We start from the raw sequence: 24,759 nt of genomic DNA on the forward strand, positions 1-24,759 counted from the left end.
TTTATATTCTAATACAATCCAAGGTCTTGTCACTTTAATATAAATATAAACACTATGATACAATATACACATTTATATCATAAACTGTTTCCCTGTATTGAATGAGTAATATCCTATTAGAAATAAAATGGGGTATAATGTCTGACTGGTTCCAAGAATAACTGAAAAAGAGCGTGCGAGTATGGTAAACTTGGGGGACCCTAAAGATGTTAATATTCTCACATATTTTGCGGGCCCTTTTTACGTCGTATTTTGTCCAAATTGGTAAGCAAAGTAGTCTCTAGAGGTTTGGTTCTCAGGATCTACTCTTGAAACGCACCATTTACAGTCAATGAGGGGTCCTTTTAAGGGTTGCTAGCACCAAATCTGTCCCTGGTTGGTTCAACATTGTATAGTCAGTCTCAAAATGGGGGAGTGTATAGTCGTTCAGATAGGACAAACAAAATAGAGGTCTTGTGTACAAATTGGAGTGCACGTAAAAGATCCCTCGACAGTCGGAATTCGATAGAAGAGCAGACAGCAGTGCTGTTGTCCGCGCAAAATCTCCATCATAGCAAAATGCAGGGGCACCACTAATACAGATTTCATATGTGTCCGTCTGTGTTCACGATTATAAAATGGTTAATCGTCATGGTTTTATTTCTTGTTATTTATTGTGTTACTATCAGCATTTTTATTTTTCATATGGGCATTGTGTATAATAATGAAATGAAATGGGGATTAACGTCCTACTGTTCTGCATCTACTGGGCTAATGAAGACGGGCATACGCCATACAGTGTGCTATGAGGGAAAAATGCCCAAACAGCGGCACTATTTTTATATTGAATTCCAAAAGTCATGGTTCATTTTATGTGCATGTCAATGTGTACAAAGGACCTTGTTTTTTGTCTCATCCGAACAACTATACATTGTCCTTTGCCTGGTCATCTCTCCTGCAACACAGACAAGGGGGAACTCCGTCAGAAGATCCTGAGATTGAACACAGGTTCTCCAGGTTAGCAAAACCCACTAGGTTGAACAGACGACCCTACACCTTGTCACGTGCAAGCGAGGCATCAAAACCACGCCATTTGACTCGATGACAGACCTTATGATTTCATGTGCATGCATTAAACCACTAGACCGCCCCCCACCTCCCCCGATCGAAAGAAGATTTAAATTTGAAAGCCTTGGATGGAATAGAATACAAACCGTAATATTTATTTAGACTATTGAGTCCTACAGGCAGGCGATAAAAACAGACAAAACTTTCTTCATTTACACTTAATTCTCAGTTCAACTAATATACTTTAAATATTAAAATCATTTTCTTGTTAAAAATAAACTTTATCCGAAATAAAAACCAAAACAAACTCCGCAAAAATCGAATAATCCATAACAATAAATAGAAATGTGCAACAAACACTAATATTAAATCCAAAACAACGCTTGTAGCAAACAAAAATTAAAATTAAAATTTGAGAAATATTTCAAACAAACAAATATATTTTTTAAATTGTTTTGTTTAACTATACAAAAATAAATTGGAAAAACTGCATTTTTTCTTCGACCCTTAAATGAAATTAATTACCAATGTTGATCGATCTATATATTGTAATCAAATATATTCTATTATTCTATTCAGAGATAAAATCAAATTTAATCTATCTAGTTCTTGGTGTATATACGATTTCAAGATAGTTATTTTTAAGTTAAAAACTTACAGAAAGTATTCAATCTTTTATCCAATCTTGTAGAAAATATTCAATCTTTTTTTTAACCAAACTTGTAGAAAGTATTCAATCTTTTAACTACCTTACAGAAAGTATTCAATCTTTTAACTACCTTACAGAAAGTATTCAATCTTTTAACTAACTTACAGAAAGTATTTAATCTTTTTTAAATAACTTGTAGAAAATATTCAATCTTTTTTTTTAACTTAACTTGTAGAATCTTATAACCTAAATTAATTCTAATTTATTTTACTACAATGTGTAATGTAATTTTAATATATATCTGCACATCTAGTTAGTCAAGGAAAATTTTCAACGTCTTTTTTCTTCAAGGATTTTTTATGCGTAAGAAAGTTAGCTTGGATATAAATGATTATATATTATCTAAGTCCAACAGTTGTCTAATACAAATGATTATATATTATCCAAGTCCATCTGGTTTATAATCTGTCTATTATCTAATACAAATGATTTATATTATCTAAGTCTACTCTATGTACTATTAAACACTCTATTATGACGTAACACTGAATTCTAACCTCTATTTATATTATATGACCACAGAGAAGACAGAAGAAAGACAGCAAGGTTAAAAGTTAAAAAGAGAACCAAAATTAAGGAACAGAGAATTTGAAATGAGAGAGATGGGATGGGAAGAGAGGTTCGGGGCAGGAGTATTAAAAGGTTAGTGTATGTTACGTGGCTGTAGGAGGGGGGAGGGGGATATGGAGAAAGGGCAGGGAGAGTTTGGGGGAAGGGGGGTGTATAGAGCACTACCTGTAGAACTCGATACAGTCTGATCCATTGCAGGACTAGTGGACGTACTATTTGAGGTATTCGTACTTTCATCTGTTGTCCGTTTAAAGAAATTATGCTGTAAGGCGTAGTATGGCGTGATCCTCTTCTTCGGGTCGTACTCCAACATTCGTAACGTCAGATCCTTAAATTTTAAATAGTCAGCGACAGTGTGACCCTGTTCTCCCGTTCTGCGTCCTCCGGGTCCTCCCGATTCGGCACCAATGATATCGTGAAGACGTCGTGAATTTGGCGGTTTATACTGAAATAATAAAATGGAATAATAAGACATGATCTTAAATATTTATTACACAAAAAAAATTAAACCTGATAAATCATCCTTTTATATCGTCACAATAAACAAACCAAAATGAAATGGGGTTTAACATCCCACTTTTTAGCACCAACCGATCTTATGAAGATGGATCGCAATAACCACAAACAGCGTTTATATTATTACTCCCATGGTAGTAGTACCATACTGGGTCTAAGCACTTGTTCACATTATCGTCTTGCGGACAGACCGTTTGTGACCAGAATCAGTAGGCTATGATCGCAACTTGACCATGCACATTGGAAACGAGATGGAGTAAACATTGAATAAACAGAACTAGACATGTCTGAGGTCGAGAGGTCAGACTTCTTAAATTCCAATTGAGTTCAGGTGAGAACGAGTGATCAATCTCCTTCCATAGACAAGTCTGTCTTATATCATAGTTATCTCCCCTTAGACCACATTTAAAATTCATTAATTTGTTCTATCATGTTCAAAGTTTTACCACAAATATAATAATATATGGGCATATCATACTCTCACTCTCATATAATAATGAGCATATGAAATACAGCCTGGGAAGCTCTGCAGGCCTGGCTGTTTTAGTTGTAGGCTACTTGACAATTTGAACTTTAATGTATCATGTATCATAAATATTGAAACAAAGTTAGTGCCTGAATTTATGCAGGACAGGTGCCTTGTTTTCAGGCTTACTTTCCATTTCTGAAATTTATTACTTACTTTTTTTCCATCTTTAGGTTTTTTACACACATAAGAACCATCTGGGCTTTTCTCAAAATATTTTTTAGATTTGGGTGCCTGATCTAGGAGATGGTCCGGTGGTATTCCCAGAACTTCTACTATTTTCATCATCTGATCAAACTGTAAAAATAAATATTTTCATTTTAAACTTTTTTACATATTAAAGGCAAGGGTGAACACTTTATTTAAGGAGGGATTTCTACTTCTTGAAATAAGTCTATTGCAAGATGAGTCATGAAAGTCAAGACTTTCTTGGGGGATGGGATGGTTATTGGGTGGGGGTGGGGGGTGGGGGAGATGGATAGATCTTATTGGTGGTTTTGGTGTTGAAGCTGGTAGGGTTATAAATATATAAATTACATTAATGAAACTTCTAATTATAAGTCCAGTTCACTAACTACATGGTCAATAAAATACATGTACTAGAATACCAAGTTAGAACCCACCTCATTTGAGCCAGCGAATAATGGTTCCCCGGTATGCATTTCAACAAGAATACAGCCTAAACTCCACATATCTATAGCTAAATCATATGGAATGCCTAATAACACTTCCGGTGATCGATAAAATCTACTCTGAATGTACTGGTATATCTGAAAAATAAAACACAAATTTGAAAATAAAGTTTAATATCTCGACCATCTTTTAATTTTTATCTTACAACGGAAGGCTTGGATGTTGAGGAAGTCTAATTCCAAGCCCTACAGACCTACAGTTTGAAGCTGAAATTATAAAAGAGACTGCGAATTTGAGCTTATCCTGATTTAATATTTAGTAAATCAAACTTTTCAAGGCATCTTTAAATAGGAATAAACTACCTCTAAACCTCCATAGAAATTCAATGGGATGTAACTTCCTACTTTTCTGCTCGAACTGGGATAATGAAGACGGCTAAACCGACATAGATGTCCATCATATAAATCTGACACTTGTGTATTATGAGCTATGATTTCTTATGGATTTAGCGCTTTATAATTGGACATTTTATTATTATTTATTATTATCTCTAACTGAGCTCTAAATAAAGTCTAAATAATAAACAAAGATGGCATATTTGTTGGTTTACAACAAAGATTTTCCCTGATTTCAGAGGGTATATTTTTACTTTGTCTGAAAATCAAATAGCGTTTAACATCCTACTTTCTTTCTGGGTAGCAACCAAGCTAATTAATGAAGACAGACATATGTGCTATGCATGAAATTCTGCCTCGATAGCTACACTATGGACTACTCCTATTTCAATTTCAAATGGTCAGGGGATATGTAGCATGCTACCAAACATATACTAGACACATTTCCTTAATAGGCCCTAGCAACAAACAACCATATTCTTTTCATATTAAAAATTATTCATTATAAATATCTTATCATCAGAATAAGTTAATTTCAGTTAACAGCTAAGTATACCTATATCATGTAACATAACATCAAAAACACTTTATTAAAGATTAAGGAGAACATTAGATTTCTGGTTCCTGATATGGAAGAGATAATCTCTTAATCTGATACTCACTTACTTAAAGCATGCTTAACATGACGTCAAAATTTCATCAATTTTACAAAAATTATCAATAATTACACGGGAGCACATCTTTGCTAAATAGCTCGTTAGCTGATTAAATATTTCAAAGAAAATGTTTTACAGTCGTTCGTCAATTTAGGAATTTTTTTACAATTAATCTTTGTAAAGGTGTTTATGTCACATCCCAGACTGCGCTGCACATAGTCGGTAAACAAACAATATTTACTCTTCTGACAAAAAAATTTAAAGAATTCAAACTACGAAAAAAAAAAAGAAAAAAAAAAGAATAAAAGCGTTCAAAAACAAAGAAAAGAATTTTAAACAAACATTTCTAGTTTGTCCTTTAGATGATCAGTTACGAATGTGGTTAGGTCACTTCTTTTGATTTTTCTCACTAATTTTAACATTTCAACCTGAATACTTAGCTGTTCAAACTTTCCAAATGAATGAGAAGTTGTATCAGATGTTATATTATGAATAAGTATAACCTGTCTCATGCAAGACACTTGTCAATAATTCTAGCTAACTGAGGTGATATTTATGTTAACTTCAGATAACCTTAGATGATATTGAGACAACTTAAAGATTAACAAATTTAAGATTACGAAGATCATTTTAAACAATTTCTATAAATTATTCACTGGTTATTTTAAGACTAAGAAATTATTTTCTTTTCACAAGACATAATAAGGAATACTGTATCAGTGTTTATAAAGTACAGATAGATTGCCAGGCTATGAAACATACAGCCACAATAGCTGAATTGTCCAGACAGTCAACAAAGGTTGTCAAAAATTTATTTTATTTAGGTAATGGGACCAACGACCTTCGTTGTATAATGGACATAAACCATTTGTATAAATATTAGGTCAATCAGATGATTAATTTGGCCTCTAGAGTATCCACAATCATTTGTGGAAAACAGATCAACCGATGGACGGTGATAACAGCAACAAAAGTATATGACCACATATAATTGTTGGCCGTATAAAAATGGAAATAAAGACTATACTCACTCTTTGCCCTAACTGACACGAACTTCCAAAATCCACTAATTTTATTGCGCTACGTTTTGGGTTACACAGTAGAATATTCTCTGGTTTCAAATCACAATGTATTATATTCAATTCTGGGGTGGCCAAAAATAACAATGCCGTGGCCAACTGTTGAGCAAATTTCCGGGTTAAATTTAACGAGACGCCACGAAAGTTTGTGTTTCGTAATAATTCGTATAAATTATAAGATAATAGTTCAAACACTAAACACAGGTGGTTACGGAACATAAAATGTCTCTTCAACCGAACTGAAAAATAAAATAATAATATTTCATATGAAAATACTTGAAACAGACTTAAAGAATGCATTTTATAAGAGCTAAGATTCACACGATAACCCCATAATGACATAATCAACTCTCTAGACAATCGGATGGCGTAGATGTAAACATATTAAAATACGGTGGCCATTGAAGGATTTAATTTAAAAATGGAGGCATAGTTTCAATTAACATGTAACGATGCTGCGATAATAAACAATCTATGTCAAAACTTTAAACATTGATAACATCACACAGCAGAAAAAAGTAATTTGAATGAAATTTTTAATGTATTAATTTTTAGTTATCTTTTTGGAACTATTATAGCAAGAATGACCAGTTCATCTAAATCTTACATAATGCATCTTTAAGTACCGTACACCGACGATTTTCCGTTGAACGCTAAAACACAATTTCCTTGTGAGCCTTGCCGAGTAAGACAAACCACACTCCCCCCCTCTTTACGTTTGGTGTTAACCACAAAAGGGCCCCATGGCCTGTCTTTAAGTAACGTTTTGTCCATGTAAATGCTTTATACTCCCAAAGCTGTGATTGTTCTTATACCCACTTTGGTAAGGAACTCAATCAAGCTTGAATGCCATCTAACATCCGAGTTAGGAGTCCTGATCACAGAGAGTATTTTGCTGACCACCTTACAGCGGAAAATCAGTTCCCATAGTTTCCATTATTTTTTTTCTAAACATCATTGACAAAGAAATGATGAAAAGTCACTGTTAATTGTGTATGATGTACTCATTATCAAATCCCAAATGTTGTTTTCTAATGAAAGGAATCAGTCTGCTCATAATGACATAACTCATTTAACAATGCTCTTTTTAGTAGAGAAACTTTTGCAACTTTAATAAAGGATAACTTTTTTTTCAGCTCACCACCCAAATACAGAAAACAATGACTGCAAAAATAACCAAGCCTAATGTTGATGTTTTGGTGAGGATCATACTAACCTATATAATATTTATTTTCTGTATCATGTTTATTCATCAATTCTAATAATTTGACTTCTATCTGGGCTTGATTTAAAAATGGTTTCTTATTTTTGATGATTTTAATGGCCACTTGTTCTTGGTCTTTATGATCATACGCCTTCACCACCTGAAATATATCATACAAAAATATTAAATATCATGGTGTCACGATTACAGAGGCGTTTTAAGGGGGGAGGGGGGAGTTTACCCGAAGCTCAGAGACAATATTTCTGTTCATTTATGTGCGTACATGTATCAGATTAGAGTGGAGTTTGTTCGTTGTTAATTGGATGAATGTAGGTGAAAAAAATATCTGAAGATATACAGGTATTTTCATTTTTTTACGTATGCAATGTGAGGAGAAATTATTTGCCTTGATACGAGTGTGTCAGCCGAGCCTTCGCCTTGATATCTTGCATAGTTAGTGTCAACATACAACAAGGTGAATTAACTTCATTAATAAAACAATGAGTACAATGACCAGTCAATATTGATGTGTGAACTATGATGAAAGTTCTTGACAATATTAACAGTACGGTACGTGTTGGTGTTTTTAGGAACCGGTTAGTCACATTCGTAATCACACGTACGGTACGTGTTGGTGTTTTTAGGAACCGGTTAGTCACATTCGTAATCACAATAAATAAATATTATTTCCATGACAACAATACTAGACAGGTATTACAATAAACAACAAATCTACTTCCATTATCAACAACATAAAATGGGGTTTGACATCATACTCTTCAGCACCAACCGGGTTAGACTTTAAAGATAGGGTTGCCAGGCAACAAAAATACCCCGACAGCAGCCAAGTTGTCCAAGCAGTCTCATTTTTATTTTCAATATATTTTAACACTGATCAAGGGCAACAACCCATGGAATAATAATCAAAAAATTTGAGGCGGGAGGGGTGGGGAATCCTTATAGGTTGTGAAAAATATTAAAACAGAGAATACTTTAAACTGGGACTTTTACATCTAACAGACAAATTAATTAATGAAAATTGTTTATTAATTGTATATCAAAAAGGTTCTAAAAAAAAAAAACGTATATGTAGGAATATGTTTGTCAGGTTTTGTCCTAGACACGCAGATACTTTTAAGTGTACTGACTACCGTGCTTGTCCTGGACATGAAGAAATGTATTTTTAACTGTACTTTTAGAAGATTTGTAGATTACCGACAACCAGGCTTAATGACTTATGTCCACAGGTATTTAACTCAATTTCATGTTGCTAAGATTGAACCAACCTGTTCCAACGACTATAGGTCAGGTTTGTTTGCCTAGCTGACCAATCGCTTGTTTACCAAGACTAAACCTAGACTGAATCAGCCCTACTGACCGTATCCCGGAACAAACTAGCGAATATGACATGAGTGTCAGTCATAACAACAATATGGCTGCCATATACTGTCTTGTATATATTTGATACAATGGCTGAGAAAATGTCGCAGTTAAACTCAGAAGGCTACCAGGTATTGCGTCAACAATTAGCCCAGTCAGAATCGGAAGATTAACTTAAAACCAGCTGATGGTCATAGGAGGGATTTTAAATCCTTTGCAAACTACAATATTAAGAAAGTTGAATCAGTTCATTAATCTAATTCAGTTCACAAAGATATAAACAAGCAGGTGATATGAACAAGCAAGCACCACCAATAAGTGTTTAGTTAAATCATTAAATCTAATTGAATCCAAGTTGTGAAAATCAAACAATGGTTGACTTTTAATCAAAAGAAAACAGTTTGTTGTCAACTGAAAGAGCATTTAATGACCTACTTTGCTACACCATCAAGGCTAATGAATAATATTATGGGACAAGATTGGATTTTAATCAAACTAGGTCATTTTCAAAACATGAGTCCATAAACTTGTCAGTTTCAATACAGGAGTCATGCAAACTTGTCAATTTCAATACAGGAGTCATTTAAACTTGTTGGTAAATTAAACTGGGTCCATTTTAATACAGAAGTCATGTAAACTTATTGCTAAATTAAACTACTGGCAAGTCACTTTCAATACAGGAGTCATGTAAACTTGTTGTTTGTATGAACCTGATGTAAGTACATGAAAACATGTTACCTTTTGAAGACGTGACATTTTGTTAAAAACTTTGTTAATATTTGAAATTTTTGTAAGAATAATCATAAAACCAGCTGTTGTGTAAGTTGAGTTGAATGCTATACAAACCAATAATAACTGGATATTATTGTTATAGATAAGAACGTCCAGGTGTTGATATCCAGGTGTTGATATAGTCTGATGTTATTAGTCCAGTACATCAAGACAAGTAGATCCCACCAGATGGGGAGTATTCTAATTATATCAAATTCTTTAATTTATTGATCACTTCTTTCCTTTTTTTTTACACACATGAGCTTGGATTTTAACAGAGTCGGGACTGGCAAAATAACATAGTTTCAAATATTAGGAACAGATCAAATTTAAAATTTGTTTAAATTTTGGCAGTACCGGAAAATTTAATCTTTAGAATATTGGAGTTTGATTTAAAAATTATGTAAATCACAAAAATAACTACTTCTCTGTTATTTAATAACTCAAGGTATTTAATCGCACAATAAAATAGTAGAATAATTTTCAACATGGCAGCCATTCAATCACAGATCTATTCTCAAAACAGTACTCTGTGTGCGCAGAATGCTTCTAGATGTCATGAAACGAATTGAAATATGTTTATTTCTTAAATAATCATCTTGAACGTTCAGCACTGTTAAATAGTCCAAAACATTTCGTCTTTTCAGAGCGCAGCATGTTTTGGCTAAAAACAAATTCTATATTTGATAATATTTTTGATAACTGCATGTATTTATAAATATAATCTTACTTAGAAGATACTCGTAATCAACAAAATGGTATAAACGGGAAAAAATATTTTTTATTACAAAAACATCACCAATAAAAACAAGGTCCATCTTCAATCAACAAAATTTTGAGGTATGAAGACGTGGGGAATGAAGTTTTTAGAACCATTTTCTGTCGATAATGATACTTTTGTTTTAAGGCCAGAATTAGGCAATATACTTGTGTTATCATTACTTTGTTGTTGAACAAGATAATCATTTTGTTATTTTGTTGGCATGTACAATATTAAAGGCTTATTTTATATGATATAAATGTTTTTAAAAGTTTGTCAGGTTTATGTTAAATCAAACACTTTTTTTCCCTAATATGTTATCTTTTTAGATACAACATTCACATAATAATCTTTAAATTCACATAATCATTAAATAACATGGGATAATTATTTCTGTCTAAAAAAAACTTAACGATTTAAATATTTGAATGTCATTGAATATTACAATAATATTTAGTAATTTTAAAACATGAAATAGACGGATACAATTGCTTGTTTAAAGAGAGATGAAAACGAAATGAAATGGGGTTTAACGTCCTACTGATGTGGTCCAACTGGGCTAATGCAGTGTGGTATGAGGGAAAATATCGAATTCCAACTGCCAAGGGATCATTAATCCGAGCGACTATACGTTGTTCCTTGCCAGACCCTCCATCCTGCACTCTGATAAAGAGCGAGTGGGAGAAATGGGTTTAACATTCACTCGACATAACTAGAATTCAATCTTTTTCAATAACTTGCTTGCACCTTGGTGTTGTTTTAGCAGTGGGGGGAAACCCAGAGAAAACCCATGAGGTTGGACAGACAAAACATTGCTCAGGAATAAAAATAGAACTGTATCATTTGAAGCTGGTTTGAATTAGATCTCAATCAATCAGATAAACACTTATTCAATATCAAATCTAATGTAACTGGAAAAAATTTGCATATTTTTTTTTTTCTATTCTAGAAATATTTCCATTTTTTATCTTTCTATTAATTAATAAATAAATATGGTTGCCAAAACATTTTTCTAAAAAATTATGTACCCCCCCCCTCAAAAGGCCCAGCTAATTTTTTTTACTGCTTTAGAGCTGGCATCAATGTTAAATTGCAATTAACCACATAAATATTAAGATAAATATCTTTTATTAAAATATTCAGCTGAACTAGAGAACCTCATCTCCATAATAAAAAAAATTCCCATTAACTAGCCAACAAACATTGTACATTCCATACATATTTTATAGGTCAGGGGTTAGAGTTGATTGTATAAAAAAAACACTGGCCTCAAGTGACCAAATGACCTAGATAGAGGTCCAGCTAGTAACACCACTGACCAGTCAAGTGAGAATAGATCTGTATACAGTTATGGAATATAAATAGCACTGAATAGTGGTCTATACACTGTATCCTATAGTCTGGTTGGTTTAAAGGTTAGGCACTGGTTTTGAGCTTGGCTGGTTATTTGGGGTTTAACGTCCTACTTTTCTGCTCCAACTGGACTAAAGAAGACGAGCATATGCCATACAGTGTGCAATACTATGAATGAGGGAAATTTTGCAGGAACAGCGGCATTAAGGCCTACTGTTATTGAATGCAAACTGTCAAGTTTTTTTTTAAATGCACGCCAATATGTACTCGGGACCTTGGTTTTTCGTTCCATTCAATCAACTATATGCTGTCCCTTGCCAGGCCCTCCGTTCTACGTCACCACCAAGGTGAAACCATGTCGGAAATTCCAGATGAATGCCGGCCAACACCGAGATCGAACATGGGACCTATTTTATCCAACACTTATAGGTTGTGCTGGCTTATTTAAATTTTCAGCAGAGTAGACAAATGCTGCAAAATTTTCAATTGACAAAAATCTTTTAAATCTCATTGACAAAAATCTTTTAAATCTCATTGACAAAAATCTTTTAAATCTCCTTTCGCTCAATTCAAGAGTAAACCCTGCTAAGTACAATCTTCAAAAAGCTACTCCCGGCAACTACTAACTCGACTTCAAAAGCATTTATCTCAATTACTTCAACTTCAATAGTAATTAACAAGGTCAATGAACTCTTTAAAATTATTCGTCCAATGTGGGGTCGGTTAAATAAGGTGAAAGTTCAGAGGTCACAATATGGTGACCAGTTGTTGTTAATGGTAATGAAACCGGTTCAAACAAGTAGGCCCTACTGAATGTATGTTTTGACCACTGGACACAAACAAGACCTGACAATGATTCTACTTATTAATCTTATGATGTCCAGTAGTCAAAATTAAAGAAATGAATAAATTGTCTTAGAAATGAAATGTAATGGGGTTTTAACATCCTTCTCTTCTGCATCAACAAGGCTAATGAAGATGGACATGCACCATGCAGTGTGCCATAAGGGAAATTTTGTCTGGAAAGCGACTACTGTACTTTGAATTCTAACAGTGAACGACAATGTGTACGCTACACAGGTGACAGGACCTCTATTTTTTGGTCCCATCTGAACATTTATTTTTTCTTGAGGGAAATTTTGTGTGTGTTGAGGTTTTTATTCAATTGGACATGGCCTGGGTTTGTTTTTTTGTGGTCTAATCTGAATGATAAAAACACTGTTCCTTGCCAGGCCCTCATGCTGGACTACTGACAAGGGGAAACCATAGTTTAAAAAAAACAGAGCAAGGAATTTTCTCAGCCAGCACTAGAATAGAACCCAGGGACCAAAGCCTTACCCACAGACCCCCTCAGAGCAAATGACCTCTTAGTAGAATATAAAACATTTTTTTGAACTAAACTAAATTTCAATGTACTCGGTAACCAAATTCATGCAATATGCACCAAAAAATCGACACACATTTAATTCATTTTAGTACATTCTATTTCTAATAATATTTTTTTGATTAGAAATTCAAATGAAATCCACTTTGACATCAAACTTTTAACTAGGGATATCATATGAAATAATTTTATATTTTATATCAAATTCAAATTCTAATTTAAAATTTTTGAAGTCAGGCATATCCAGACATTCGGCAAAATAGCGACTCAAATCGCAATTATTTCCAGAATAATATTTATTGAGTTTTTTTTCTGCACCGACTGGGCTAATGAAGATGGGACTTCAGCTTTATTGAGATTTCTGATGAACTTTGTTTCTTGTTGAGCTTACTTCCGCTAAAATACATTTCATCGTCTTTAAAGGTCATGTATAAACAAGGCTATTCTTGTATAATAGTGACATAATCATCTGGGAGATCAAGACTAGTATTACATGCTGGTGTAATGTTTATCCGGCAACCTATGACCTGTGTGCATATGGCAACCAGACAAGATGGTACCAATCAAGATTTTCTCTGTCTGCTATTCTTCATTCCTCGACCATTAAAACATGTTGCACACTGATAGGTACATTCTTCTCTATAGGCATCAAAACATGCACGCACGCACTCACAAATTTTATCAAGATAATCACTCATTTCTCAGTATAAATCGGATTCATTTTCACATGGTGTTTAAAGGTTACCACTACCAGTAGCAACCAATAAATAGAAACAAGTAACAATCTCAGTTTTCAGATCACTTGTCTCCCTTAGAACCCGAGGCAAACTAAATTCTAAAACAATTTCTTAAATTATTAAGAAAAAAATAAAGGTGTTGAAAGTATATCTGGATAAAACAATTTTTCCTATTTAGTATAAATGGGTACCGGGTGTATAAAATAGTATGTGAAGGCGTAAAATGACAATATTTCCTATTTAGTATAAATAGGTACCGGTGTATAAAATAGTATGTGAAGGCGTAATATGACTAAAAGGTACCAATTCTGCCATGACCATTTTGTATTAATACGTTTGATGTAAACAAGACACACGTTATCGGCGCCAAATCTGTGAACTTAATTAAAGGTCAGTCATCTTGCACAAAGTTAAAAGAAGGCTTTCACATTATCTCTGTAAAACAGAATTTAGAAGTTACTTCAAGTATAGCTTACCTGACCAAAAGATCCTTTTCCTATTAATGAATCTATTTCATATCTTTCCAACCATTTCTCCCCAGGATTCACCATATAATCATGATTAGCGTCGTCGTAACCCTCGTTATATGAATGAACATTAACTTTACGATTCTTATTGCCACTTTCGTCACCCTGAGTTACCTGTGCTCGACGTTTCTTCTTTGCATAGTACACCTGAAATAACACAAACATTTATTTATATATAAGACACCATAGTTATTTCATAAGACACTACATTTATTTCACAAGACATAATATTTATGTAACAAGACGCCATATTTATGTAACAAGACACCATATTTGTGTCACAAGACGCAGTATTTATGCCACAAGACACCATATTTACATCACAAGACACCATATGTATTTCAATATCAAAATGTTATATTTTAAAACAAGTTTGAGCATACTATGAACCAGGAACCAGCATTACATCATCAATGCCATCACGGAACTGTAATGTCATAACAAAACCAAAGTCAGTCAATCAATGTGCAACTGTCCAATGAACAAGCACGCAAAGTTTCATGTTAATCTAACTTGAATTGGCGGAGAACCGTATGCTTTTGTCTATGAACTATATGAGAGAGGGGTTTAACATCCACTCGACACCAACAAGGACATTTCGGAACCAAAACCTGGTTCAATTTATTTCAACAATTCTCCCGAACATTGAGGAGAAAACTGGTGAGCAAGGAGAAAACCCAAGAGTTAGGACAGGCGACCCTACTCCTCGTCACTCACAGGTTGAGAATGGAAACCACCAACTTGACTCCAATGACAGACTTTATAATCTTAAGTAAAGAAGTTAAGCCATTCGGCCACCCAATCCCTCTGGTGAGTGAATCAGGTGCTTGGAGTTTATTAGTAAGTAGGTGACTCAGTTATTCAAGTCTGTTAAATGTTGGACTAGGCCACTAGGGTAAATAAGTATTTCCGTAAAAAAGTAAAAGGTCAGTTGTGTGTATTTTCAAACTACCACCCGCTGTTAGATGTGATTTTAATGGACATCAGGAGACATGGGTTGTTCTCTAATATCCAGCTAAGTATTGTAATAATGATGAACAAAGTAGACTCTAAATACTCTAATACTGACAAGCTGTTCTATATACTCGACCACACCCAATCACAAACCAGTAACATATATCACTTTTGACTGATGTTAAGCTTTAAAGTAGTAATATTATTATTAATTAATAAAAACACCCAACAATGTCCTATCTTTTAACTAGAAATATTGTTATTAATTTATAAAAACATCCAACCATGCCCTATCTTTAAAGTAGTAATAGTATTATTAATCAATAAAAACACCCAACAATGTCCTATCTTTTAACTAGAAATATTGTTATTAATTTATAAAAACATCCAACCATGTCCTATCTTTAAAGTAGTAATAGTATTATTAATTTTATAAAAACACCCAACAATGTCCTATCTTTAAACTAGAAATATTGTTATTAATTTATAAAAACATCCAACCATGTCCTATATTTAAAGTAGAAATAGTATTATTAATTTTATAAAAACATCCAACCATGTCCTATCTTTAAAGTAGAAATATTGTTATTAATTTATTAAAACATTCAACCACTTTTTAATAGAAATAGTATTATTAATTTTATATAAACCAACAATGTCCTTTCTTTAAAGTAGAAATATTGTTACTAAATTATAAAAACACCCAACAATGTCCTATCTTTAAAGTAGAAATAATATTAATTTATATAAAAAAAAAACAATGTCTTTATCTTAAAAGTAGAAATATTATTAATTCATAAAAAAAACAAACAACAAGGTCCTATCTTTAAAGTGGAAATATTATTATTTTTTTATTAATTTATAAAAACAACCACGTCCAGTCTTTGCATGGAGTTAAAACATGCAATATTCTGGTCATCTACAAGCATCTAGCAGTCATTTGGATGTAATGAAAAACAGAGTTCCTCCCTTTTACATGTATATAATTGTCATGCACATAAAAGACCCCTTGCCAACTGGAATTCTGTGGGGAGTAATCTGAAATGCCATTGTTGCTGTCCAGGAAAAATTCTCATCCCTGGTAATGCACAAATGAAATTATCACTCGTGTACATTAGTCCCAAAAGGAATTAAAGCACTTTATACTTTTTAATAAACTTCAATCCGTTGACTTTCATAACAAAAGTAAATGTACTAAAGCATGACCTTGAAGTAAAATGTATCATGTTGCTCTAGTCATATAGATCAAGGTCAAACACCAGTCATTGACCTGATGAAGAATCCTATTAATCGTTATTTTATGTCTATTTATAGCTTTAACATGACTTTAAAATTATATTTATTCATATTACCATGACAACTGTTGCCATGCACAATGATTCTTTTAATCATTCATGAAATACATTCATTTATGAATTCCACATCACAATGCATCCAATTTTGAATATTTTAAAATTTTCATTGGATCAACGACATGAACATTTATGTATGTAGAAAGGAATCTATGGCGAAGGAGGACTATTTTTCACTACATGTAGGAGTTAAAGTATAAACAGGCAGTTGCCATATTGTATTAAAAAAAACCACATGACTTTCTTGTCATCAATGATTTGCCAATGAGTAATATTTTCGCGAACGAGTCACACTAGGCGAATAAAAATGCAGCGAATGAAAATTCGGCCAAAAATATCAAACACAATTGATTCAAGTGAATCATTCGGGCAAATGCAAATTCGCCAATTGCGACTTTGGACATGCTAAGCACATTTTGGCGCCGAATGATTTGCCTTGTGTGTCTGCCACTTAAGAGAATATAGACAAATGGGGTGGGGGAAAGGGACAAATTGTGATAGAAGTGTGTAACTATAATCTATTCAAAGGGAATTGGAGGGGAGGAGGCTAATTGGAGGGGAGGAGGCTAATTGGAGGGAAAGGGGATGCGAACTGGCACTGTGTATATGTAACATGAGTAAAGCTATAAAATGTTTGAGCGCACGATTCCCCGCTAGCATTCAAGGGGAATGGAGCGGGAAGGAAGGGGCTAATTGGAATAGTGTATGTCACGATTTCCCCACTAGAAGTAGGTTATGATTTTATTTATATAGGTCTAACAGGAAGACAAGGACTGTATCGGTGCCAATAACAACCACCTGTTATACTGCCTACTCAACAAGTCATACCGACATTTCTTCTATATAAAATAAGATGGTGGGTGTGTGAGTGGTTGTGATTTTATAACCAGTTGAATAACTAGTCGATAGGGAATAAAATATAATATGGTTTAACGTATCCCACTGTTCTGCTCTGACTGGGCTATAGGAGTAGGGCATACACCATACAGTGTGCTATGGGGAAATTTTGCCATGACAGCGGCATTGTAGCTTTCTCTTATTTCAAATACCCATACAGTGTGCTATGGGGGAATTTTGCCCCGAGGGCTGACAGTGGCATTACAGCCTACACTAATTTCAAATACCAACTGCCAAGGGCTCTTTTATGTGCACACATACATGTACATGGGACAGTGTTTTTTGAGGGAAATTTTGCCCAGACAGCAGCACCACAACCTACTCTTAAATCGAACTCCAACACCAATGTGTACATGGGACATGATTTTCCGTCTATACGTTGTTTTTTGTCCTGCACTACTGACAAGGGGGAAGTCAACAGAGAGATGGTGGGTACCAAGTACTATATTATGTTTGAGTTGTCTATATTTCCATAGTTGAATAATATTGTGAGTAGTTGTTGATTTTACTTTAAGTTGAATAACCAGCCTATTAGTAGGAGGGTATACTAGTCAAACAATGCGGTCAATCATCATTCGTCTGCCAACAGACATGTAGGTAAGTGGAGTATTATAACATACATCATGTAAGATTTAGATAAATCGCTGCCTGTTCTTGCTATAATAGTTTTAAAAAAATAGATAATGATATTGAAATTTCAGTTAAATTACTTTATTCTCAGCGAAGTGTGTTTTTGAAGTTTTGATTGATTGTCAAGTAACATTGCTATACATATGATAATAAAGTCTTGATTATCCATTTTTACATCAAATTATTAAATGGCAGTTGTGTTTCGATCCATTCAAAAGCATGGACTTCTAATGGTCTTTGGAGTTGATCATGGGCCTGTCAAGTGAAAAAAAAGACCTGTAAGAGACAGATTTAGCTGTATCATAATGTGGTCATCTGTCTGCAAGCATGAAGGTAAGTACTGGAGTATTAACTTCAGTATCACAGTCAATGATATAACCACTCCTCCAGCTATTAAAGACTAAGTAGTAGAGCCTGTACCACCACAGTCAACGATATAACCAATCCTTCATGTACATATAGTAAGGATTGGCCCAATACACAAGAAAAAAACAAAACAAATGAAATTGGGGTTGTTAAAACATCTTAATAAATTTTTTTTTTTTTTCCAAGAGAGAGAGAGAGCGAGAGAGAGAGAGAGAGAGAGATGGGGTTTAACTTCACTTGACTAACATTTCAACAATCCACTTGCACATAGTGATCTTTTAAAGTGGGAGGATACCCACTAGGTTCGACAGGTGACCCTAGTCCTGGTCACATACAAGCGGGGACGGGGAGTCACAACCATGCCACTTGACTTAATGACAGACCTTGTGATTTAATCATTCGCCTACCCAACCCCCTCCCCCACCAAGATAATCAGACATTATTATGCCATGCAGTGGCAGCAGCATTTCCAACTACTGTTTGTCAAATTCAAAGTGTTCCTTGCCTACAGGAGCCACTGTGGCTCAGCAGGTAGGAGGTTGGCTCGCTAACCTGGAGGTCACATGTTCGATCACTGCATTGTCATGGTTCCCCCTTGTCAGAGGCATAGTTGTTCAGATGGGACGGAAAACCGAGGTCCTGTGTACACATATCGGCGTCCACTACAACATCCATTGACAGTTGGAATTTGAAAGAAGAGTAGGCCAAGTGCCACTGCCCGAGCAAAATTTCCCTTGTCATAGCACACCGTATGGTGCATGCCCATCTTTATCAGCCCAGTTGGAACAGAACAGTGGGTGCCTGGATTAAGTGGTGAAAAACTAGATATTGTTCATAACATGCAGTAGAAAAGAAGAATGGAATTTTAAGGTTTCATCAACACAACACAAATGTCATTGTTACATATACGTGTAAGTAAATATGTGGAATTGTGCAAGCCTTGAAATCAACCACTGATCTTAACATGGTCAGGTACAAATTCAGGCCTTGATATGGTACATGTAAGTTGTCTCATATTGACTTGTCTTTTTTCAGTGTTTTTACGCCTATTTTTAGTGTTGACACAATGTTATATACTTCAATAGGGGCTGACATCTTATTAGAATTGGCCTGATTTGCAGGAATAAAGACAATATTTTATTTGTAGTGCTAGTTTTACGAACAGTATTTATTATATCACTGAAGAAATTTAATAATATCTTATTTGTAACGTTAGTATCATGAACAGTATTTATAATGTCTCCCAAGATAAACACTACAGAAATGTATTGAAGGTAGTGTAAATGTCAAAACAATAATCCTATATCGTTTATATTTTATATACCAAGGAATTCAGCTGTTCAAGTTTGTCTTATATAATGCCCTTGACTTGATAGCTAGTCAAGAAAACCAATAAAAAAAAATCTTCACAGAAGCTTGTCTGATAAAATTCTTTTTTTTTTTAAATATTTTATTCAGAGGGATTGAGGAACAGACATAGCCTATATGACCTCTCTTCTAAATACAAGAATAAATATGGAAATATAAAAGAAATAGGTGAATAAACAAGAAAACAATACAAGAATATTTAATAAACAACATTCTGGGCAATTCAAGGAAATTGAAAGTTAAACAATAAATAAGAAGTGGTATATGTTCTAGGAGTTGTCAACCATATCCTGCCTAATGCATGACACAAACAGAGCCCTGCCTCTAGCGAAATGAAAAAACATAGGGTTTAAAGTTCTACTTTGCTGCGCTGAAGAGAAAAACGAAGATGGACCTCAATTTTCAGTCCGATCCAAACATCTAGAGCAGTGATTCTCAACCAGTGTGCCGCGGCACACAAGATCTTCCTAAGTGCGCCGCGGAATTTTGAAAGGCACACTAAGAAAATCCGAAAAACAACATGATCCCAATTGAGACGAGTGTTTTTTCTTTATTTGGTTTAAGACACTCTATGTTTCTATGACTAATCTCTGTCTACGATTGTATGCCGTCTAACTTGCCATGTTTTTATTTTGCAAAATTCAAATATTTTTCATATATATTTAGCTAGGTGTGCCGCTAATTTTTCATGTGTTCCAAGGTGTGCCGTTGGCAATCACCACCAACCCGGAGAGTTTCACCACAGCCTATTCTTATATCAAATTCCATATCCAACTGTCAACATTTTTTTTTTCATGTGCATGCCAATGTGTACATGGACGGGACCTCAGTTTTTTTTGTCCCATCCGAACAACTAGACAGCTGCACCACCCAATAAAGAGAAACTAAATGACAAATTATTCTATCAAGCGGATGACAAAATTTTGACAGATAATTTTACCTGGATTGATACATGTAGGTACATAAATATAGTCTTGGTCGGTTTATGGCTGGATATAAGGCACGTCTGTCAAAGACATTGTCTGGCACAAATTTATCTTTTTTCTGTGTTTTTACTAATTAATATGAAATGAAAAGAGGGTTTCACGTTCACGTCCTACTGTTCTGCTCCGACTAGGCTAATGAAGACAAGTATTGATTAATACATGTCCGGCACTAATGTAAATGTAAGGAACTAGTATATCCAGGCCTTTAGTTAACGGGACAAACTTTTAAATATTTCAAATAGTAGAAATATGACGCAAGGAGGTCGGCGTGTGACGGCGTGTGACATAAGGGAATGATCTTTGTGTTGTTTATTTATAGAAGTGCTCAGACAACCTGTTTCTATTTAAATGTTGCCTTTTTCATGTTGACTTTTGAATTCCTGACATAAAACATCTCATTCATGCTATATTATTCCCAGTGCGTTCATTTTGTATTTAGGATCTGTGAATTCTCTTGGCTTGGTCCAATATCCACACATTGCATAAAAAATGTCCTCAACAAAGTTTAAAATTTCAAATGTTTTATAAATTCTAAATTCAAGACATGGTCAGGGGTCATCCAGGGTCCAGGTATACTTCCAGAAACAAGCTGATTTTCAGATACATTTTGCTTTATTTCTTGCGGTACGACAACGACTGAAATATTTACTTTGAAGACAGTATTTAGATCATTTGTTCTTATTGATTGGGGGGAGTTATGGTGTTTCAGTGAATAAAACGTGGGCTGGGGGGGGGGGCTCAGATTCGCTCCAGGTGGTGGCCGAGAAAAGCTCCTCAGGATTTTCTGACAAAGACAACTGTCTAGTCATTAGGATGGGGAAAAAAATGGGGTCCGGTGTACATATTGAAATGCACGAAAAAGACAGACCCCTTGACAGTTAAAATTTGAAATAAGAGTAGGCCGTAGTGCCGCTGTCCAGGCAAAATTTCCCTAACAGCACACTGGATGGCAGATGCCAGTCTTCATTAGTCATTTTGAGACAAGCCTGTGCAAAGTGAGGGAGGACAATTTTGCCTTGACAGCCGCACTCCCACCTACTCTTCTTTGATTTCCTATAATTTTCTTGTCCATTGGACTTGAAAATGAAATATCACAGGTTGTGACTTTAAAGGACAATATTGGTGCCAGTCATTATCACATATGTGTTAGAGTTGGTTAAACACATTCCAAATATACTTTTTTAACACAGAGATCATTGCTACGATAGCTGAGTAATACAGGTTTCCCGTATCGGAAGTGACGAACGCCAAAGGAAAACACGAGTCACCGCTCTATATAACTGACTGAAGCGACCAGTGATAACATATACACAGCCGAATTTCTGCTCACTAATAATTCATTCGAAGACCAAAAGTTGTTGTGTGAGACTGCAAGAGGATATCTGACAATTCATAAAAAGAATTGACTGCCACTAGATAAGAGAACACGTAATAAAAACAGAAAAAGTCTGTGCATCACCATGTTTTTATAAGGTATAGAATGAATATACATTTTTCTCGTGTTCTCTTATCTAATGACATTCAATTACTTTATTGAATTGTCAGATATCCTCTTACAGTCCCATATAACAACTTTTGGTCTTGGAAGGAATTATTAGTGAGTAGAAATTCGGTCGTGTATCTGTTATCACTCGTCGCTTCAGTCAGTTATATAGAGCAGCAACTCGTGTTTTCCTTTGACGTTCGTCACTTCCGATACGGGAAACCTGTATTACTCAGCTATCCTAGCAATGATCTCTGTGTTAAAAATATATTTGGAATGTATTTAAACAGCTCTAACACATATGTGATAATGACTGGCACCAATATTGTCCTTTAATTAGGGAGGATTATAATAAATTAATACAATTATCCTTTTTTTAATAAGCCGAAAATTCAAAATTGATTTAACTGTTTTTCTAATTCTCTAATTAAGTGATAGGCAAACAGACAAATTTTGTTATTTCTTAAGTAAAAAATATATTAATTATATTTATTTCAAATTTTATCCAAAGTCAACACATAAAATCAATCATTCAGAAAATTTACTTGATAGAAAAATATTTCACAATGTTAACAGGTTGACATTTAACCCTTTCAATGCTAGACGTAAATCCACTGCCTGTGCTAGACCCTTTAATGAGGAAAAAAGGGAGGTTGGAACTGAATGCCAAGCAGTACTTATGGAAGCTTTTATGAAAAATCTTTTTGTCTGTTGGGATGGGCATGAGGTTGGGCTAAGAGGAAAAAATAGAATTTTGGAAATTTGCATAATAATGTAGTCACGTGACGTCATGGCGGCCATTTTGGATTTCTCATTTCACACTAAAGCTAACACGAAAACGAATTTTTCTCCATGAAATACTTAAAAGATATTGTTTTTTTTACTGGATTTTGATAAAGATATATAAAATGAACAAAAATATCAATAGCAGCCATGAGCAATGCCGCCGCGAACACGCGCATCACGTCTCCCGCTGCCATGACCACGTGCGGATTGCAATACCTTGTTTTTACTTTCACTTTCACTTTCATCCCCAAGTCCCATATCATTATCAATATAGTCAGTCAATAGATCTACACGTTCGGGAATCAGGAATTACCTACGTATTTTACGATCCAGCAGGCCAGCATTATTATCAACATCAGAATTATTGTCAGAATCTACTGCAGACACAGGGCTATCGTGTTCACACTGGGCTTGTTCATCATGCACGGGAGACATAGCTAGCCATGGGCGGAACGTCGCGCAAAAAATCACACACTTCATAATACCAATCACTGTCCTGACTACTATCATTATCAAGTAACTGGAAACGAATTATGTGTATCACCCGCCTCGAAATTGTCCACATGTTGGTCAGCAAGACGTCATTCACGACTTCGTCGAGAGTGCATCGTCTACGTTGTCACAATGCACTCCGCCATTTTACGGTTTGCTGCTTTGAAACACGTGGAAATATGTTCTAGTGTATAGAAAATACAATAGATGGCACTTGCAGTTACGGTACTAATTTTAGCGAGGGCTTTACTGAGTACACGGTAATACCGGGTACGGGCATTTTACCGACATTTTATAATACCCGGTACTACCGGGTATACGCAGTGAAAGGGTTAAGACATGCAACGCTCAAAGAAATATAAACATCAATATAATATCGTCCAATAATATTCCTTGTTACATCTTTAGCTCTCCTCGTTGACATGTGACAGGGATGTGACCTAAATTTAGTGTCACTCACACGACCCGAATAAAACACCACAACAAGTGAAATCCATTCAGCACTCTGTTCTACATGCTAATTGCTGTGTTTTCATTGGATAACAGCTTGCTATTCAACCATGAAGCAGCATGGCCTAATTTGCTATTTGATTGGCTAAAAATAGTTGCTTGTGTGTACCATTAGGCAAGGTACATGCATTAAATAATGTATGACAATCTGCTGTGTGTGTTGCAAAACTAGGACTGAGTATCTGCGTTCGATAACACAAAAGATTTAAGACCACGAACAAAATACTTGACTTGAAATATGGATATTAATGTCAAATAATTAGAGCTCCTTGAATCAATGAATAGCGGTTTTAAAATAAAGTGTGAAATGAAATTAAATGGGGTTTAATTAACATCATACTTTTTTGCACCAACTGGGATAATAAAGATGCCATATAGTGTGCTATTAGGGAAATTTGCCTGGACAGCGGCACTACAGCCTACTCTGATATTTTTAAAAAGTATAAAAAAGTGGTTGAATGGGTTTGATTCAGTGTAGTAACGTTAAATTAAAGCTGATGATGTCATTTGCATCTTTCTACCAATAACTAATTTTGTAAAAATGGACTCAAACTCAAATTGATTATTTAACATATAATAAAGGAAACAAAATCAAAATATGGAGGTTGCACAGGTGATCATACTCCTTGTCATGTACAAGCTTGAGATCAAAACCACTCAATGACAGACCTTATGGCTTCTGATCTAA

At 34.6% G+C, this 24,759-nt stretch overlaps 1 protein-coding gene and 1 long non-coding RNA gene across 6 annotated transcripts in view; one reads left to right on the forward strand and one right to left on the reverse strand.

Moving 5' to 3' along the window:
• The window catches only part of LOC126829355 (dual specificity tyrosine-phosphorylation-regulated kinase 1A), a 72,900-nt gene that overhangs the window by 8,278 nt on the left and 39,863 nt on the right, over positions 1 to 24,759 (reverse strand). For 3 of the 5 annotated variants that reach the window (XM_050559166.2, XM_050559162.2, XM_050559165.2), the window contains exons 3-8: positions 14,197 to 14,394; positions 7,348 to 7,495; positions 6,084 to 6,370; positions 3,992 to 4,138; positions 3,525 to 3,665; positions 2,492 to 2,771 (exon numbers count right to left, since the gene is read on the reverse strand). In XM_050559166.2, the coding sequence (XP_050415123.1) occupies positions 2,492 to 2,771; positions 3,525 to 3,665; positions 3,992 to 4,138; positions 6,084 to 6,370; positions 7,348 to 7,495; positions 14,197 to 14,394 (1,201 nt within the window). The remainder of the gene's footprint in view (positions 1 to 2,491; positions 2,772 to 3,524; positions 3,666 to 3,991; positions 4,139 to 6,083; positions 6,371 to 7,347; positions 7,496 to 14,196; positions 14,395 to 24,759) is intronic. The other 2 variants (XM_050559164.2, XM_050559163.2) reach the window with 2 other exon arrangements.
• LOC126829388 (uncharacterized) lies at positions 18,032 to 20,462 on the forward strand. Its single transcript, XR_008788972.1, has 3 exons — positions 18,032 to 18,047; positions 18,299 to 18,413; positions 19,905 to 20,462. It is a non-coding gene; the product is annotated as an uncharacterized LOC126829388 (long non-coding RNA).

The sequence above is a fragment of the Patella vulgata genome, chromosome 8 (assembly GCF_932274485.2).
Source record: "Patella vulgata chromosome 8, xgPatVulg1.2, whole genome shotgun sequence".
Classification (NCBI taxonomy): Eukaryota; Metazoa; Mollusca; class Gastropoda; family Patellidae; genus Patella; species Patella vulgata.